This window comes from Podarcis bocagei (genome assembly GCF_964188305.1).
Source record: "Podarcis bocagei genome assembly, chromosome: 5".
Taxonomy (NCBI): domain Eukaryota; kingdom Metazoa; phylum Chordata; class Lepidosauria; order Squamata; family Lacertidae; genus Podarcis; species Podarcis bocagei.
The window spans coordinates 2,730,661-2,750,923 of NC_138129.1; the positions used below are offsets into that span (position 1 = coordinate 2,730,661).

The 20,263-nt window shown below is 49.4% G+C and overlaps 1 protein-coding gene across 1 annotated transcript; it reads right to left on the reverse strand.

Moving 5' to 3' along the window:
• Window positions 1–640: 640 nt before the first annotated feature.
• On the reverse strand, window positions 641–18,728 carry CDK5RAP1 (CDK5RAP1 mitochondrial tRNA methylthiotransferase). Its single transcript, XM_081196258.1, has 14 exons — window positions 18,574–18,728; window positions 17,398–17,729; window positions 16,435–16,538; window positions 16,081–16,115; window positions 15,843–15,943; window positions 14,346–14,556; window positions 12,196–12,316; window positions 11,623–11,853; window positions 11,429–11,526; window positions 7,775–7,830; window positions 6,587–6,717; window positions 4,655–4,804; window positions 2,360–2,500; window positions 641–967 (listed from the first exon to the last, which is right to left on the reverse strand). The coding sequence occupies exons 2-14, from the start codon at window positions 17,711–17,713 to the stop codon at window positions 878–880; spliced, it is 1,785 nt and encodes a 594-aa protein (XP_081052384.1). The 5' UTR covers window positions 17,714–17,729; window positions 18,574–18,728; the 3' UTR covers window positions 641–877.
• Between the last annotated feature and the right edge of the window lie 1,535 nt (window positions 18,729–20,263).

Genomic DNA, 20,263 nt, shown 5'->3' on the forward strand with positions numbered 1-20,263 from the left:
GCATCTCTGGGTTATTTATGGGGCATAGGAATTCGTTCATTCCCCCCCCCCAAAAAAAATATATAGTCCGGCCCCCCACATGGTCTGAGGAACGGTGGACCGGCCCATGGCTGAAAAAGGTTGCTGACCCCTGGTAAGACATATCTTTAGGTGCTGCAACCACAAATGTCAAAATGTGGCACAGGACACGCCCCAAGTTCTGACCTGACGGGTTGTGTGTGTCACGCCCAAGAGAAAATACATCAAAATGTGAGTAAACATTATAAATCGTTCCTCATTCTGCAATATGCAACCAACATACAATACTCGGGTCAACAGCTTTTATTTTAAGAAGACATACATTTACATAGGTTTTTTTCCCCTATTATGTTTTTACTGGTGTTAGCCGCCCTGAGCCCGGCTCTGGCCGGGGAGGGCGGGGTATAAATAAAATTTATTATTATTTATTATTAAAATTTCAGGCCAAACTGTATGGCTGGAGCAATCCAGACATGCCTAAGTCATTAGTGACTTAAGTTTCTGCCAATGTTCCTACTCTCCACCGAAGGATACTGGTCGTTCCCCAGTCAGACAAGTCTCTTTGGAAGACAACAGCCTTAGAAGTTTCCTTCATCAGCACAAACGTCAACCAAGTTTCCTTCATCAGCACAAACGTCAACCAAGTGCAGCATCAGCAAGGAGGAGCGCTGGCTGGGCCCCACGTAATGGCAGGTGTACTAGAAAACTGACCCTGCCCCCTGCCTGGCAAAGCAGAGGGGTGAGGAAGGCTGACCGACCAGGTCATTAAACTGAGCAACCCTCTCAGCAGAGTTGGGACATGCCAGGATCTGTCTCCAGTCCCCAAATCGCCTTCTGCTCCTCCCTTCCAGCCACCCCTTCAGTCTGCTCCTCCAAACGCTGTGGATCCTTTCAGGGTGGTTCGGCGGAGTGGGATGCCCCTCAGCGTCTGGGAGCTGGAAGAGGAGATCTGGAAAGAAGGAAGGTGCGTATGCATGTTAGGAGATGCCCCCATAATAAGGAACCGGTGAGTTCACCTGCAAGATCGCCTGACCTCCAGATGCAACCACTCAACCGCTTCCATCTGTGGAACTGGCAGTGCCTACACTTTGGAACTCCCTGCCTATTGATAACAGGAAAGGCGCTTTCATTGTACAGTGGTACCTCGGGTTACAGACGCTTCAGGTTACATAAGCTTCAGGTTACAGACTCCGCTAACACAGAAACAGTCCTTCAGGTTAAGAACTTTGCTTCAGGATGAGAACAGAAATCATGCTCTGGAGGTGCAGCGGCAGCAGGAAGGCCCCATTAGCTAAAGTGGTGCTTCAGGTTAAGAACAGTTTCAGGTTAAGAACAGACCTCCAGAATGAATTAAGTACTTAACCCAAGGTGCCACTGTACTCTCTCTGGCACCCACTGTAAGTCATCTTAGTTTAGTCAAGCCAATGCAGACATTTAGAAAGTCGGTGTGAGATTTCATCCATTTTTAGCCTATCATTTTCACTTTGTGAAAAGTCTTAAATTATTGCTGTTAAAACAACAAAATTATCACTAACAAGAATTATCTTTTTTTGTAAATCACTTGAAGGACTTAAAAAAAAAATCAAAAATCCAATCATGCGGTATAGACATTTAGTGAAATAAATAAATCAAGCAGTAGGATTTTTCTAGTGTATAGTTTAGCTATGGAACCCCCTCCAGCAAGAGGCAGTGACAGCCACCTACCTAAATAATAATAATAATAATAATATAATAATAATAATTTATTATTTATACCCCGCCCATCTGGCTGGGTTTCCCCAGCCATTCTGGGCGGCTTCCAACAGAACACTAAAACACAATAATCTATTAAACATTCAAAGCTTCCCTAAACAGGGCTGCCTTCAGGTGTCTTCTAAAAGTCTGGTAGTAGTTTTTCTCTTTGACATCTGGTGGGAGGGTGTTCCACAGGGCGGGTGCCACTACCGAGAAGGCCCTCTGCCTGGTTCCCTGTAACTTGGCTTCTCGCAGTGAGGGAACTGCCAGAAGGCCTTCAGCGCTGGACCTCAGTGTCCAGGCAGAACAATGGGGGTGGAGACGCTCCTTCAGGTATACTGGACCAAGGCTGTTTAAATAGCTTTTAAAGAGGATTATGCAATTAAGGGAGGGGGAGATGGCCATAGGTGGCCACTAGGCCTGATGGCTATGTTCTCCTTGTACTGTCGGAGGCAGCATGTCCTGAAATACCAGTTTCTGGGACCCCAAGTGAGGAGAGGGGCAGACAGGATACTGGACTCGTTTGGCCTTGGAGCGCATTTAGCTGCTACTCTCTCCTTAGGCCATTTGCTTCCACCTAGGAAAAAGCAAGGGACTGGTCAATCACCTTCACCAGGACATAATCGCCCGGCTGGACTCGGACTTGGGACCCCAAGCCGGTGCCATCATCCACCTCCATGTCTGGGAAGATCACTTTGATGTTGCCATCGTTCCGGCCACACAGGTCCAAGGCTGAGCGTTTGCTCGTCTGGGGAAGCAAGGAGGGCGTGTGTTAAATTTATTTATTTCATTGGTTAATTAACAACAACAGCAACAACAAAATAATGCAAACATAACAAAGAGGGGCAAAAGATTGAAAATGTAAAGCATGAAGCATCACAGCTGAGAAGGAAAAAAGTACAAAGATACAGCACAGCTCCAATGGGATAAATCAAATATTGTTTGTAAAGATTCCCTTTACAAATAATAAAGCTTTGAAAAAATAAGTGTTCTCCACCTGTGAATTCCATCATGATTGAGAATAAAGCTTCTAGAGTCTTAAACGAGCCGTCAATGAGTGACCTTTTGTCTCAATGTTTGTATACAGAATAAAATTGTGCCATATATCAGTTTAAAAGAGAATTTGAGTTCTGCCCTTCAGATACTTTTAGTTTATGGGATATCTTTCCAAGAAGGGCAGTTTGCCAAACTGTTGAATACGAGCAATCCAAATTATTAGGACCGAGGGTATTTCAGGATTTGACAGGCATTCCTAAACCTGGAGGAAAAAAGCTTGGGCAACAGCCTTACAAATTTCCAAGTTCAGGACAGGGCCACCAAAATGATTAGGGAGATAAACGACCCCGCCCCCTATTAAGGAATGTTGCAGCTTTGGGGGCTTTTTCATTTATTACTCAAGAAGTGACACGCAGAAGTTTATAAAATCATGCATGGAATATAGGAAGCGGGGAAAGTTTTTCTTCCTCTCTCCTAACACTGGAACTCTTGGATATCCAATTAAGCTGAACTTTGGGAGATTTGGGAGAGATAAAATAAAGTCCTTCACATAGCACAGAGATAAGCCATGGAACTCCCTGTCGCAGGAGGCAGTGATGGCGACCTTAAAAGAAGATAAGACAAAATCATGGGGAAAGCTGTCAAAGCCTACTTTGGAGGCGGAGGCAAGATGGCTTGGCTACTGGAGGCAGTAAATGCTTCTGAATACCAGCTGCTGGAAACCACAGGAGGGGAGAGTGCTTGAATCCTGCTTGCGTGTTTCCCATGGGGGCATCTGATCAGCCACAGTGAGAACAGCATGCTGGACTAGATGGGCCACTGGCCTGATCCAGTGGGGTCTTCCTAGGTTCTCATGTTCCCAGCTTGATTACTGTAATGCATTCTGCAAAGGGCTGCCCTTGAAGACAGTCCCGGATACTGTAGCTAGTAATAATAATAATAATAATTCATTTATACCCCGCCCATCTGGCTGGGTTTCCCCAGCCACTCTAGGCGGCTTCCAACAGAACACTAAAATACAATAACCTATTAAACATTCAAAGCTTCCCTAAACAGGGCTGCCTTCAGATGTCTTCTAAAAGTCTGCTAGTTTTTCTTCTCTTTGACATCTGGTGGGAGGGCGTTCCACAGGGCGGGTGCCACTACTGAGAAGGCCCTCTGCCTGGTTCCCTGTAACTTGGCATCTCACAGGGAGGGAACTGCCAGAAGACCCTCGGAGCTGGACCTCAGTGTCTGGGCAGAACGATGGGGGTGGAGACACACAGCAAGGTCAGCTCCTCTCCTCTCTGCTGCCCTCTTTTGATGCTAAAAGCAGACCCCCCGACACCACCACCCGCTATGTGCAGAAGAGGCAGACATGGGAGGACTAATTACAGGTAGGTAGTCGTGTTAGTCTGCCATAGTCAATAAAAAATCCTTCCAGTAGCACCTTCGAGACCAACTCAGTTTGTTCTTGGTATGAGCTTTCATGTGCATGCACACTTCTCCAGATACACTGAAACAGAAGTCACCAGACCCTTATATTTAGTGAGAGGGTGGGGAGGGGTATTACTCAGAAGGGGGTTGGGAATGGGTAACTGGCTGATAGGTGTGGTAAACCTGTTGACGACTGTTAACGACTGCAATTGGTCTTAAAGGAAAAAGCAAGGGGTGAGATGGCTAAAAATAGCTTTATCATGTATAATGAGATAAGAATCCAATGTCTCTATTCAGACCAGGACTCTCCATAGTTTTAAGTTTGGTAATAAGTTGCAATTCAGCAACTTCTCTTTCCAGTCTATTTCTGAAATTCTTTTGTAATATGACAGCTATTTTGAGATCTTATATAGGATGTCCTGGGAGGACTAAGACCGCTCTCTGCCTCCGCCCTCTTGACTCCTGCGGCATTTATCGAAGTGGCACTCACACTCTCTACCAAGACCACTTGCACTCGTCCCACGGCGGCTGCGTTTGCCCAGGACGCCTCCTCACGAAAGACGGTCATGAGCTCCTTCAGCCGCCTCTGCTTCACTTCAGGGGGCACGTCGTCCTGCAGGCGGTGAAACGCCCGGGTTTTCTGGGGAAACAAAGTGCCAATGACTCGGAGGCAGAAGCCCTGCACCTTGTTCAAAAGGGGTCACCTGCATTCTGCACACACCACGTTCAAAATTCTGTGGCTCTTCAAATTCTGCAATGGGAATCAGAGAATTATAGAGTTGGAAGGGGCCAATAGAAGTTATGTCCAGATCAAGGGAAGTCATAGGCTTCAGCCTTGGTCAGACCACACCTGGAGTCCCACGTCCAGTTCTGGGCACCACAATTCAAGAAGGATATTGACAAGCTGGAAGGTGTGCAGAGGAGGACGAACGAAATGATCAAGGGACTAGAAACCACGCCTTATGAGTAACGGTTGAAGGAGCTGGTTACCGTATTTTTCGCTCTATAAGATGCACCCGACCATAAGACGCACCTTGTTTTAGAGGAGAACAAGGGAAAAAATATTCTCTCCCTCTCTGCGCAGCGCCCCTTCAGTGAAGCGGCAGGAGAAACGGAGCCCCTTCCATTTCTCCTCCCACTTTTCTCCAGCAAAGCGGGAGGAGAAACGGAAGGTGCTCCGTTTCTCCTCCCGCTTTGCTGAAGGGGCGCTGCACAGCTTTCTCTCTCTGCGCAGCGCCTCTTCAGCACTGAAGAGGCGCTGCGCAGAGAGGGATGCTGCACAGCGGCTCTCCAGCGAAGCGAAGTCAGAACAGCAAGAGGGATCACCGCACAGAGAAAGCAGCGATCCCTCTTGTTGTTCTGGCTTCTGGGATAGCCATGCCAAGCCTCTTCAGGGCAGGGGGTGCGCTCCTCCCGCCACGCTCAGGAGGCTTTGCGTGGCTATCGCTGAAGCCAGGAGAGCAAGAGGAATCGTGCACACCGATCCCTCTCGCTCTCCTGGCTTCAGCGATAGCTGGACAGCCTGCATTCGCTCCATAAGACGAACACACATTTCCTCTTACTTTTTAGGAGGGGGAAAAGTGCGTCTTATAGAGTGAAAAATACGGTATGTTTAGCCTGGAGGAAAGAAGACTGAGAGGTGATATGACAGCCACCTTCAAATATCTGAAGGGCTTCGACCAAAACTGGAAATCACAAGAAATTCCTACTATTGCAGGGTGGCAGACGAAAATGATGAGTTATGCAGAGCTAGCCAAACTGACGGGAAGACTCCGGGATCAGGATGATCAGAGGTTTCAATAAAGTTGGAGTAAATTTATGGTGCATATAAAGGATAATTGTAAAACTTTAAAAACACTGGCAGGACTGAAATAGCTCTTACAATGTACGACAGATAAAAGTTAAAAAACATAATATGCGATATAAGAAAATAAGGGATACTCGCTGAAGGGAGGAAGTCGCAAGCTCAGCAGAGCTAAAGGTATTTAAGTGATTTATTGTATTGTATTGTATTATATTATAAAAGTATGTATAAGGAAAACAATAAAAAATATTTTTTTAAAAAAATATCTGAAGGGCTCTCACATGGAAGAGGGAACAGAACAAGCTTGTTTTCTCCTGATCTGGAGGGCGGAACCCTTTCATGTCATTTCATGTCATTCCAACACAACATCAGGAAGAACTTTCTGATGGCAAGAGCCATTCTACAGCGGAATGGATTCCCTCAGGAGGTAGTGGCCTCTCCCTCGGAGGTTCTTAAGCAGAAGATGGCTTCCAGAGCTTCTTTAACTGTGATTCCTGCACTGCAGGGGGTTGGACTAAATGACCTTTGGGGGTCCCTTCCAGGATCTCCCCCCCCCCCCAGGACTTGGAGGCAGAATGTGCTTGCTTTGTCCGTTCAGTAAGGGGCTGCCGTTCTCACCTCCCTCATGCTGTAAGCAAAGATGAAGGCCGTGTTGTAGCCGACCTCACGAAGGAGGGACAGCGTCTGCCGGTGGTCGTCTTCTGTTTCCCCGCAGAAGCCAGCAATGAAGTCGCTGCTGAGAGTCACATCTGCAACGTGAAGGGGACAAAGTGAGACACTCAGCGGGAATCAGGGAGAATGGGATGGTGTAGCAGGTGGAAACCAGCGAAGAACAAGGAGGTTCTTTCTGTCTCAGCACCCACGTATTATTTACTGAATTTATATACAGTGGTACCTCAGTTTACGAACTTAATCCGTTCCAGAAGTCCATTCATAAACCGAAACCGTTCTCAAACCGAGGTGCGCTTTCCCCAATGAGGCCTCCCACCGCCAGTGCCTTTCCACCATTCGGATTCCATTCTTAGACCAAGGTAAAGTTTGCAAACACTACTTGTGGTTTTGTGGAGTTCGTAAACCAAACTGTTCGTAAACAGGACTGTTCTTAAACCGATGTTCCACTGTACCGTCCTATACCCGGAGGTCTCAGGCTGGTTCACAGAACAAAATCAAAATATAAAACCAAAAAATACATAATCGAAATAAAAACAAGAACCCACTTATGACCATTAAACCTCAGGAAGGAATTCCTAACTTCGCTCAGGTCTGGAATGAGGTGCCCGTCAAAACTCTCATTTTGGGAAAACCTCAGCAAGAAGAGGGCAGCCTTTCGCCCAGCCCCTTGCTCCAAGGAAAAGTGTACGTGTGGCTTGAGAGGAGCGGATCAGTTCCCAGCCGCTCTATGCTTCCATCTGACAGCCTGAGAATTTGGCTGTCACGTTCTTCTTGGCGTCCCTTCCCGTTCTACAAATCTATGCAATCTGTGACACCACCAGCACCATACATTTTGAGCAACCTTGCCTTTAATATCATCCTGGCCACCTGGCCTTGAACCCAGCCTGCTTCTTCAGCTCCCCAATCCTGCACCCTCTCCTGGCGCTCCCTTGCCCACGAATCTCCAGTCTCCAGAAGCAAAACTATTTCCCCATCACACCAACACAGAGAAATACACCTTGTGCAATGCAGCCCCAGCACTGCACTTTCACACGGGCTCACAGGTGAAGCGGAAAGTCCATAAAGATGGAAGTCAAGCCAGTAGGGACGGGGGGAGAGTAACCATCAGCGACGACGGCTACAGGAGGAACCAACCTGGCAAAGAGTCTCGGATGAGGTGTACGAGCGCCAAGTAAGCTTCCCGGGTGTATCTGGGTGGGTGAAGCAGAGAGGGCGAAGTTAGGAGGCACCGATACAGCCTCAGGTACCCTGTGGCATACAGATACAGACAGGCTTCATAAGAACTGCTGCTGCTGCCCTGCAAGGACTGGGATATTTTGGGGAAAGTTTTGTCGGGAGTTTTTGCTGTTAATGATATTAATTTTCTATATCTTTATTTTTATGTGGAAATTGTTCAGTTTGGTTATGTAGTTTTTGATGTGTTTTATTTACTTTTATGACTACTTTGCTATGTTGGTAACTATGTAAATCTTTTCATATTGTAAACCGCCTTGAGCAACATGAAGCAACATTAGGACACGGAATGCCTGTTCCTTTTCGGCTGTGGCTCCGATCTGGTGGAACGCTCTGCCACTAGAGACCAGGGCCCTGCAGGACTTGACATCTTTCCGCAGGGCCTGCAAGACAGAGCTGTTCCGCCTGGCCTTTGGCCAAGGCACAGTCTGACCCCCTCCTTTGGTAATCCTCATAGAACTCTAGCCCAATGGTTGCCATTAATTTGACTCTGAATTGATTTTAGAATGAATTGATTTTAGAATGTATTTCAACTAATTGATTGTGATTTTATGTAAACTGTGTTACTTTTATTGTTGCTAGCCGCTCTGAGCCCGGCTTCAGCACAGCCACCCTGACTTGTAGATATCAATAGCCCTCTCCTTCTCCATGAATCTATCTAATCCTCTTAAAAGCCATCCAAGTTTGTGGCCATCGCTGCCTCCTGCAGCAGAGAGTTCAGCAGTTTAACTCTTTGCAATGTATCTGTCCTGAATCTTCCAACATGCAACTTCACTGGATGTCCGTAAGTTCCAGTCGTAGGAGAAGTAGTATATTTCTTTACACCCTGCCCTTTTCCCGGACGGAACTTAACGTGGCTTACATAAAAACTAAGAACCCCTAAAAACACAGAAAAAGCAATTAAACATCCATAGAAGTAAAACTATACAAATATAAAATCTATTAAAAACCATGCAAGTCATTACAATGAAAACAGCAAGGCTGTTTTGTTAAAAGCAGTCAGTTTCCAAGAGACTTTTGGAACAAAAAAAAGGCTTCACGTATGGAAGGCATGAGATGGACACCAACTCTAGAGACCAACTGAATTGTTAACGAAGATTGTTGGCTTATTAAATGAACGCCATGTACACAAGGGGATACTGATGCTTTTATGAGAGATGGGGAAAGCTTTTTTCTATTCACTTTGTCTGTGCCATGCAAAATGTTATAAACTTTTATCACGTCAGCTCTTATTCGCCTGGACTGAAACTGGAGGCAGTACTTTATAGCTCGGTCGGTAGAGCATGAGACTCTTATCTCAGGGTCGTGTGTTTGAGCCCCACGTTGGGCAAAAGGTTTCCTGCATTGCAGAGGGTTGAAATAGATGACCCTTATAGTTCCTTCCAACCATATACAGTGGTGCCTCGCAAGACGAAATTAATTCGTTCCGCAAGTCTCTTCGTCTTGCGGTTTTTTCGTCTTGCGATGCACGGTTTCCCATAGGAATGCATTGAAAATCAATTAATGCGTTCCTAGGGAAACCGCCTTCAGACCAGGTCCGGGGACAGTCTGTCCCCGGACCTCTTCTGAAGGCTGGGGGGGGGGGGACAAGGGCTTTTCTTCCCACCCCCAGCATTTTAAAAAACCCTGGGACAGCGGAGGACTTCTCCGCTGTGCGAGGCTATCTTAAAATGCTGGCGGGCGGCATTTTAAAATCGCCCCGGACAGCGGAGGACTTCTCCGCTGTCCGGGGCGATTTAAAAGCCCCTGGGAAGGCAGGCAGGGGGGACAAAGACTTTCGCCCCCTGCCCGCCTTCAGAAGGTGTCCCCGCCCCCCCGCCCCACTTCGGAACAGCTTTCCGAAGTGGGGCGGATGGGACAGGTGTCCCCGCCCCCCCCGCCCCACTTCGGAAAGCTGTTCCGAAGTGGGGCGGCGGCGGCAGGTGTCCCCGCCCCCCCGCCCCACTTCGGAACAGCTTTCCGAAGTGGGGCGGCGGCGGCAGGTGTCCCCGCCCCCCCCCCACTTCGGAACAGCTTTCCGAAGTGGGGCGGATGGGACAGGTGTCCCCGCCCCCCCGCCCCACTTCGGAAAGCTGTTCCGAAGTGGGGCGGCGGCGGCAGGTGTCCCCGCCCCCCCGCCCCACTTCGGAAAGCTGTTCCGAAGTGGGGCGGCGGCGGCAGGTGTCCCCGCCCCCACGCCCCACTTCTGAAAGCTGTTCCGAAGTGGGGCGGCGGCGGCAGGTGTCCCCGCCCCCCCGCCCCACTTCGGAACAGCGTTCCGAAGTGGGGCGGCTGGGGTAGGTGTTCCCCCGAGCGCTTCTAAAGGCGGGCGGCGGTGAGGGAATCCCTTGGCCCCCCGCCGGACTTAAAAAGAGCTTCGGGAAGTCCCGCGGGGGGCCAAGGGATTCCCTCCCAGCCGCCCGCATTTAAAAGCACTCTGGGCAAAGCAGCGAAGTGCGCTGCTTTGCCCAGAGTGCTTTTAAACGCAGGCGGCTGGGAAGGAATCCCTTGGCCCCCCGCCGGACTTAAAAAGAGCTTCGGGAAGTCCCGCGGGGGGCCAAGGGATTCCCTCCCAGCCGCCCGCATTTAAAAGCACTCTGGGCAAAGCAGCGAAGTGCGCTGCTTTGCCCAGAGTGCTTTTAAAAGCGGGCGGCTGGGAAGGAATCCCTTGGCCCCCCGCCGGACTTAAAAAGAGCTTCGGGAAGTCCCGCGGGGGGCCAAGGGATTCCTTCCCAGCCGCCCGCATTTAAAAGCACTCTGGGCAAAGCAGCGAAGTGCGCTGCTTTGCCCAGAGTGCTTTTAAAAGCGGGCGGCTGGGAAGGAATCCCTTGGCCCCCCGCCGGACTTAAAAAGAGCTTCGGGAAGTCCCGCGGGGGGCCAAGGGATTCCCTCCCAGCCGCCCGCATTTAAAAGCACTCCGGGGAAAGCAGCGAAGTGCGCTGCTTTCCCCGAGCGCTTCTAAATGCGCTGCGCTTCCCCGCTGTCCCAGAGATTTCCCTATGGGCTTTCGTCTTGCGAAGCAAGCCCATAGGGAAATTCGTTTTGCGAAGCGCCTCCAAAACGGAAAACCCTTTCGTCTAGCGGGTTTTCCGTCTTGCGAGGCGTTCGTCTTGCGAGGCACCACTGTAATTCCATGATATATATGTATTTTTAATGACCGTCTGATAATGATATAGTAAAAGGTAAAGGGACCCCTGACCATTAGGTCCAGTCATGACCGACTCTGGGGTTGCGGCGCTCATCTCGCTTTACTGGCCGAGGGAGCCGGCGTACAGCTTCCGGGTCATGTGGCCAGCAGGACTAAGCCGCTTCTGGCGAACCAGAGCAGCATACGGAAATGCCATTTACCTTCCCGCCGGAGCAGTACCTATTTATCTACTTGCACTTTGACGTGCTTTCGAACTGCTAGGTTGGCAGGAGCAGGGACCGAGCAACAGAAGCTCACCCCGTCACGGGGATTCGAACTGCCAACTTTCTGATCGGCAAGTCCTAGGCTCTGTGTTTTAACCCACAGTGCCACCCGCATCCCTAATGATATAGTAGGGATGTCTAAAATGTGCAAGAGCTCCAACTCACCCTCTCCTCATCGCCTCCAGGACACGGGTGCTCCCGCTCTGGACTGGGAGGTGCAGATGTTTGCAGATGTTGTGCCTCTCCTTCATGAGCTGGAAGACCTGCAGAGAACAGAGCGGCCATCAGTGGACCCCAGGCTGTGGGAAACCACTTGCCCTTGGCCAGTAGGCCAGCAGAGAAAGGGGAGCTAAACCCACCTCGTCTGGGAAGTCCTTGGGGTGCGGGGAAGTGAAACGGATCCTCATTTCCGGATCGATGGCGGACACCCGGTCCAGGAGGTCTGCAAAGCGCAACCCACCCTGCTTGGGCTTGTAGACGGAGCTGAAGCCGCGACTCAGCTGAGTTGGGGTTGCCGAGAGGAACTGGGCCTCGGAGGTGTCCCGGTAGCTGTTGACGTTCTGGCCCAACAGGGTGACCTCCTTCACCCCCTGCAGAGGGAGGCAGTGGGTCATTATTGGCAACGTGGGCAAGGAGGCACAGAGGGAGAGGGTGGCGGGAGAAGCCAGGAACCGGAGGCATTTTACATTCCATCCAGGCAAGCAATAAGCATCACCGGAGGTCACAGCAGCATTCCAGCCGAGGCAAAAAAAACTCAGGAGTGGAGGGTCCCAGGGTGCAAGGCAAGCAAGGTGAGGAATGAGGCTGGGCCCAGGCAGAGAGGCCTGGGGGGAGCACACCCACTCCTGGAGATCCCCATTTCTGGCTTCCAGGTCTCCTCCCACATCCCTGCCCACAATGCAGCAGGCAAGTTTCGCAGTGGGGCTGGTCACCTGGTCCGAGAGTGCTTGCACCTCCTGCAGGATGGAGGCCACTGGCCGGCTCCTCTCGCGCCCGCGGGTGAAGGGGACGATGCAGTAGGTGCACATGTTGTCGCAGCCGCGCATGATGGACCTGTGAGAGAGAGGGGGAAGTCCCCATGGGGTGGGTGGGCGGTGGCCAGACTGGCTTCAGTTTGCTTCCAAGGCAGGGGAGTTTGTCACCGTTTCCCCTCCCAGGACTGAGATATACGCCAAGTCTGCCAGACCAATTTGTTGGAAGATTCAGGACAGCTAAAAGGAAGTCCTTGTTCACACAGCACAAAGTTAAGCAGTGGAACTTCCTCCCACAAGAGGGAGTGATGGCCAGCAATTCAAATGCCTTTAAAAGAGGACTGGACAAATTTACGGAGAAGAGGGTATCAACAGATATTAGCCAAGATGGCTACACTCTGCCTCAACAGAGTCCCAGTTTCAGGAGGAGGGGAGAGCTGGTTCCTGCTTGCTGGCTTCCCCAAAGAGGCATCTGATTGGCCCCTGTGAGACCAGGATGCTGAGCTACATGGACCACTGGCCTGATCCTGCAGGCTCTTCTTATTGTTAGAATTCCTGCTCCATGATTGCAGTCATGGGATTGTTGTCTATCACATGGCGGTGTATGTTTTGACTCCACAGAGTAGGAAGTGACGGAGACAGGATGTTTCTGTTCCTGTGTTCCGTGAAGTGGGACTATTGTCCTTTGTTCTTTTTCTCTTTGCTGTCTGATGCTAGAGAGAGACGGAGCCATGTTGCAGTGTTCCGTGTGTGTTTATATGTCAATAAAGTAGATTAGCCAAAATGCTGAGTTGCTGAGGTCTGTGACGTAAACTGCGAAGACTTTGCTGATCCCTAAGTGTGCCAATGTCTCTTGGCATCGGTCACTGTGATGTTCGGGCAGAAGAAAGCTTTTGAAGCTCCCAAACAAATGACCAGGAGGGAGAGAACATACCAGTCAGGCATGTGTCTCTATCAAGGTCCTACTCAAGTGTAGGCTGAACTCCTGACACTTAGGACACCCCTCCCCAGCTGGACAGACCAAGGCCCCTGCAGAAAAAGGATGGGATCAACCTTAAATCAAGTTCTATGGTCTGTTCCAATTGCAGTATCTAATTTTCCTCCAAGGGACAGGGAGGAAAATCAGGGTGCTTAAAAGAAGCTGTGAAGCAAAGGGAATGAGAGCCAAGATTTGACTCTGGGGAGCCTCCCAAAAGCCCGTGTTTCTCTTTACAGTGGTACCTCGGGTTAAGTACTTAATTTGTTCCGGAGGTCCATTCTTAACCTGAAACTGTTCTTAACCTGAAGCACCACTTTAGCTAATGGGGCCTCCTGCTGCTGCTGCGTCACCAGAGCACAATTTCTGTTCTCATCCTGAAGCAAAGTTCTTAACCCAAGGTACTATTTCTGGGTTAGCAGGGTCTGTAACCTGAAGCGTATGTAACCCGAGGTACCACTGTACTAATATTAATTATGGGGCAGGTTTTCAGCACCTACTAAAAACATTCCTGTTCAGCCAAGTCTACCCACATGCTTAGAAAGTCGGTGCGAATTTTAGCCTGCTTTAGTATTTTAACTTTTTGTATGTTTTAAACACGGTGGTGATTTTTTCTCAGTTTTATTGTTTTATCCTTTTGTAAACCACTTTGAGCAGTTTTTTCACTATCAAGTAGTGTAGATTATATGTGTGTGCAATCACTATTTATATCCCAGGATTCAAGGAGTTTATCAAAATGACAGAAATAAAACATAATAAGCTAAAAATATGGAAAATATAATCACTAAAAAGAAATTAAAAGCTAACAGAACTTAAAAGTTTTTTTAAAAAAGCCTTCAGGAAATGCCAACTGCAATTTCTTCAAATTGTATATTCAAACATGAGGGTTAGCATCTTGATTTTTAAAATGAGGCTATTTCAGATCCAACTGCCTGCAGCCCATGGAGCTTGGCTCGTAGAAAGAAGCAGGCTCTGCAACTCAGAGGGAGGCAGGTGCATGCATGAAGATGAGAGACTTGGGACCTCAAAGGGCTCTGATCACTTTGAACGGATTCACAACCCGTGTGCAAGCACACTTGAACTCACAACCCCGCAGAGCCTGACCGAAGGAGCATGCAGCCCACCTGGCACTTACACGAAGGCTGACGTGGGGCTGGTGCTGGTGTGGACAGGAAGGATGTCTGCGTAAGTTTCATCCAGGGAGAGCAGGACGTTGGCGGCTTGCTGGCCCGTTTCGGCCACTGCCAGGAGCCTGGGAAGGTCGCGGTAAGCATCAGGGCCTGCCACAACGTCAACTAACTTCTCCCGCTCCAGGATCTTCTCCTTCAGCCTCTCGGCCATGCAACCTGCAAACGGGGGAGAACTGTTTACTGCTGAATATATACTTTGCACGTTAAGGAGATATTTTTACTGTTTTTACCATTAATTTCATTGATGCTTTTGAATTCTGGTGCTGGAGGAGACTCTGGAGAGTACCATGGACTGCAAGAAGATCAAACCTATCCATTCTTTAGGAAATCAGCCCTGTGTGCTCCCTGGAAGGACAGATCCTGAAGCTGAGGCTCCAAGACTTTGGCCACCTCTTGAGAAGAGAAGACTCCCTGGAAAAGACCCTGATGTTGGGAAAGATGGAGGGCACAAGGAGAAGGGGACGACAGAGGATGAGGTGGGTGGACAGTGTTCTCGAAGCTACCAACATGAGTTTGACCAAACTGCAGGAGGCAGTGGAAGACAGGAGTGCCTGGCATGCTCTGGTCCAGGGGGTCACGAAGAGGCGGACACGACTAAACGACTCAACAACAACAACTGTTAATTTCACTGTCTTCTAATTTACCGTATTTTTCGTCCCATAGGACACACCGGCCCATAGGACGCACCTAGTTTTTTTTTGGGGGGGGGAATAAAGGAAATTTTTTCCCCTTTATTTCCCCCCAAAACCAGGTCGGGGAATCCAAACCAGGTCGGGGAACAGCGGGATGACGGCGCTGCACCTCTCCGCTGTCCCCCGAGCTTGTGGGGCTGCCCAATGTCAGCCGATAGCAGGCTGCTATCGGCAGCCTAGGGAGCCCTGCAGGAACTCCCGCAGGGCTGCCTAGGCTGCGGATGTCTTCCTGAAGCGCCGGGCACTCTGCTTTCAGCGCGCCCCGCGCTCCAGGAAGCAGGCTGCGGGTGTCTTCCCGAAGCGCCAGGAGCTCTGCTTTTAGCGTGCCCCGCGCTCCGGGCAGCAGGCTGATATCCGCAGCCTAGGGAGCCCTGCGGGAACTCCTGCGGGCTCCCCAGGCTTGCTGATAGCTTGCTGAAGCCTGGAGAGCGAGAGGGGTCGGTGTGCACCGACCCCTCTCGCTCTCCAAGCTTCAGCGAAAGCCTGCATTCGCCCCATAGGACGCACCCAGGTTTCCGCTTCATTTCTGGAGGGGAAAAAGTGCGTCCTAAAGGGCGAAAAATACGGTATTTGTTCAATCTGTATACTGCCCTTCATCTGTAGATCTCAGGGAGGTTCAGAGCATAAAAATACAGGATAAAAACACAAAGTGCATAATAAAAACAAGAGCAAGAACAAAACAATAAACCCTCTCCCCCTTCCTATGCCCTACCCAATGCCAATCCCCCCTGCTGTGGCGTTTCGCCTTACCTAATATCCCGATCCGTAAGGGCGCTTGCAATCGGGGCCGCTTGGACTTCAGAGCCGTGAGGTATCGTAAGCGGTTCCAGATTGTCTGCTCAGCCTTCTCCCTGAGAAGGATCAGCAAAGGAACAGCTTTTCTGCCAGAGCCAGGAAACAATTTCTCCGAAGGACGCCAACGCACGTCACAATCAGCCAGGGTTCCCTCTCTTGCCCCCCTTTTGCAAACCAGATAATACTTCCGTACCTGATTGAACACGTGACAAGGAGAGCCACATCTGCCTAATGGAAGAGAGAAGGAGAAGGGGAGAAATGAAAGGGAGAAAAAATATTTCTAAAACCGGATGGGAAGCATCCGAGGCCAAATGCTCCATCTAAGTGGGACAGAACTCTAGTACCGGACTAGAACCCTCAGACTCAGATCATTCTGTTTCAAAAAGAAAAAGCAAACTTTCTAGCCCTTAAGGTGGGAGAGAGCCATTGGTGAGGGAAACATGTGCCATGGGCTTCGAAACCGGAAAATCACAAGTGTTTCTCTGACTGCCATAAATCCCCACGCTCTCAGTTCCCTGCCACAAACAACTGCGGAGGCCAAGCTTACCTCCTCCAGACTGCTGGTCCTGAGGTAGCCATTTTTCTGGAGGATGGACCAGGCGATCTCTGTATCGTTGACATTCATCTGACAGCCATAAGTCTCCAGGTACACTGCAAGGGGTATGGAGGAGGAGAAGAGGAGGAGGAGGAGGAGAAAAGGGTGGGTTTCTTGGGGAGGGGATCAAACGCTCTGTCTCCCATTCCCATCACTGATACTTGCACTGCAGGGGAATGGACTGGATAACCCATTGGCCCCTTCCAACTCTACAATTCTATGAAAACAATCAAAAACCGAACCATCAATTTATGAAACACAGCAAAGACACTTAAATGTCATCTTTACGATAACCCCATGATATGGGTGGATGGTTCTTCCTGTTTTGCAGCTGGGAACTGAAATAAGACTTACCCACAGTCTTCGTCCCCCAACTAATTTCTAACCAGAGAACAGAAAACCATGCTTATTGTGCTGTATGCTGGTGTCTGATGAAGGAAGATAATCTGCTGCTATAATTGATTAGCTGCCTTCTCCAAGCAGAGATCTGATTAGCCTAGCAAAAATAATGTGTTTTCGTGAGGAAGGTGTTTGTTTATGCAATAAAGATATTTAAAGTTGCAAAGTACACACAAGAGGCTGTATCTATAGAGAGAGAACTGTGGTTCAGGCATTTCTTTCCAAAGTGTTTAGGCCTAAATTATAATCTTGGAAGCATGTTTGTGATGTCTGCTGTGTGAATGCAATTCCCTTGACACATCACGCCTGAGTTTGGGAATCAAAGGGAGCATGACATTGGCAAGGCATCAGGACTCATCCCGCCATCCCCACCTGCAGCCCACTCCAACCTCCCTCCTTTCCACACAGGTTGCAAAACCAGAATTGAGGATCTGCAATTCCAGTCTCCAGATGAATCCTCAGCTCTGGAAGGTGTGTGGTGCTGTGTGGCAGGACAAAGCAAGGCAGAACACAGACCTTTTCTTGGGGCATCTGCCAGGGTTCTGGAGCCAAGATAGGGTGCTGAGTCCTCCGCTGCTTCAGCTGGCAAACGGTGAGTTTCCTGCACAGGTCCAGCGTCTTGTAGGAAATGCTGCAATGATGGCCCTGCCGCCAACTTAGCATGAAAATCTTCCAGGCCTCCCTTGCACTTTGCTTCTCTGCTGGGCACCCCAGGATCCAAGCCCCTGGTGGAAGCCCAAGCACAGGGTCCAGCCGGTTGCAGGGTCCAACATGGAGGCCTCCGACGGCACACCCTCAGACCTCCCACGATGAAGCTGCGTATGGACTGCATCTTCACCTCCTGTGCCCTAAGACAACCGGCAGATTAGTGACTGCAGCAACCTTTTCCAAAGGCAGCATCAAATGAAACACAATCCAACCAGCGGAAAGCACTTGAGTACTGGAAAGAGCACAGACACAAATGCAAAACATCACCACGTGCAACAACAGCGCATTTCTACATGAATGGAGAAGTTGTGGTTCTCCAGAGTTTCACAGCCTCCTCTGAGTGCCCCTCCAGACTGACTGGAAAAACAATAGTGTGTTAATGGTCAATTTATATATATCGTTCTGCTTTGTTCTGAGATGCTTCCCCGGTGTTACCAGATTATTGCCCTCTGGAGGGGCAGCCTCAAGCTACAGCTCAACAGAAGTGGGACAAAAAACAACAGTAGCAGGCTGGAGCAAAGAATATTGGAAAACATTTATTGAATATGTGGAAGATGACTGTATACAGCTGAAAATGCTGGCAGCATTAAGATAAATTCAGCAGAGTAAATAATTTTTGACGGATGTAAAAGTGGAAAACTGATTTGAATGGTTATAGTAAACTACGCAGGGATGTATGTTATGTAAAATGAACAGTGGAAGGAGGAAAGAAAGGGAAGTCATTGGATATTTTAAAGCTTGTAAAATGTTTTTGGGAATTGCAAAACTGAAAATTTAATTAAAAAAAATATTTTAAGAAAGAAGCGGACTGGAGCCTTGGTTGCTCGGGGGTGGCGCTGTGCTTGCAAAGGGTCCGATCCGCCTCAAACTCTGCGCGTCAGCAGCCTCGCCCCAATGCCGCCCACTTGCCCCGAGCCCCACCCCGCACCCCAGGGCGAAGGGCCCCCCACAAGGTCCACTCCCAAGGAGGGCATCTGGGCTTACCTGGCAGAGGAAGGAAAGGGGCTCCAGGGGACCCGAGCGGCCAGGTGAGCGGCCCCCCAGGCTCCTGACAATCAATCAATCAATCAATCAGCTGTCTCTCCGCCTCCGCCTCCAGCCTGATCCGCCCTCCCTGCTCGCCCACGTGGCGCCTCCAGGGGACGCCGGTGCGCCGTGAAATCCTTCCCCTCGGCGTGGAAACGGCTTCCGGCGCTGCTCCGTTCCGCCCTGGAAACGTTCCCCCGCCCGCCCGCCGCGCGTCTTCCCCGGCCAAGGCCACCCTGGGCGGCTCTGCTCGGGCTCTCCTCTCTCTCTCCGGCTCCGTCGGAGGCCCAGGGCGGCTTCCTTGCGGAGCCGGCGACGCTGCTTTCCGGTTGCAAGAGGCTTCCGCGCCTGGGGCTGCTGGGCGGGCAGGCAGAGGTTCGTCGGGTGAAGCGTCCAAATCAGCAAAATGTATTTTATTTGTACTTCCACCCTCCGTAGTTTGCAGATTAAAGATAAAAACATAGAGAAAAAGCAATTGAAAAGCAATCAGACATTGATGGGTATAGACAGAGATATCGATATTTGTATATGCTTACATTATTTGCGTGGTTTTAATAGAAAACTTTTAAATTTTAATATTCTATTTAATAGAAAATTCTTTTAAATTTTAATATTCTATTTAATAGAATAGTCTGTTAAAATAAAATATGCTATTAAATCCATACAAATAATTACAATAAAAATAGCAGGGCACCAGCCCTTTCATTAAAACCATTCCCCCAAACCTGTTCTGTTATTATTATATAGAATCAGAATTGTACAGTTGGAAGGGACCTCCAGCGTCATCTAGTCCAGCCCCCTGCAATGGAGGAATCAGAGCTGAAGAATCAGTGACAGGTGACCGCCCAATCTCTGCTTCAAAGCCTCCAAGGAAGGAGAAGTCCACCACCTCCTGAGGGAGTTCCTTCCACTTCTGAACAGCTCTTACCGTCAGAAACCCCCTCCTGATATTTAGTTAGAATCTCCTTTCTTGTAACACGAAGCCATTGATTCTAATCCTGTCCTCCAGAGCAGGAGAGAAGGAGCTCAGTCCCCCATTGCAGGGGGTTGGACTAGATGACCCTGGAGATCCCTTCCAACTCTACTGATTCTCTGTCTTAGGCTGCAGTCCTAACCCTGCTTACCAGAAGCCAAGTTACAGGGAACCAGGCAGAGGGCCTTCTCGGTGGTGGCGCCCGCCCTGTGGAACACCCTCCCAGCAGATGTCAAAGAGAAAAACTACTACCAGACTTTTAGAAGACACCTGAAGGCAGCCCTGTTTAGGGAAGCTTTGAATGTTTAATAGATTATTGTGTTTTAGTGTTCTGTTGGAAGCCGCCCAGAATGGCTGGGGAAACCGAGCCAGATGGGCGGGGTATAAATAATAAATTATTATTATATTATTATTATTATTATTATTTAGGTAGGTGGCTGTCACTGCCTCCTGCTGGAGGGGGTTCCATAGCTAAACTATACACTAGAAAAATCCTAAATAATAATAAATTATTATTATTATTATGAATTAAAACTTACTTCTGAGTAGACATGGATAGAATTGCGCTGTCAGTGTGATCATGAACGATGATGCAGTCTTCCAGATTACACAGAATTCTTCAGCGTGCAGATCAGAAAAATAACTACCCCTCCCTCACGGAAAAGGTTGGCTGCA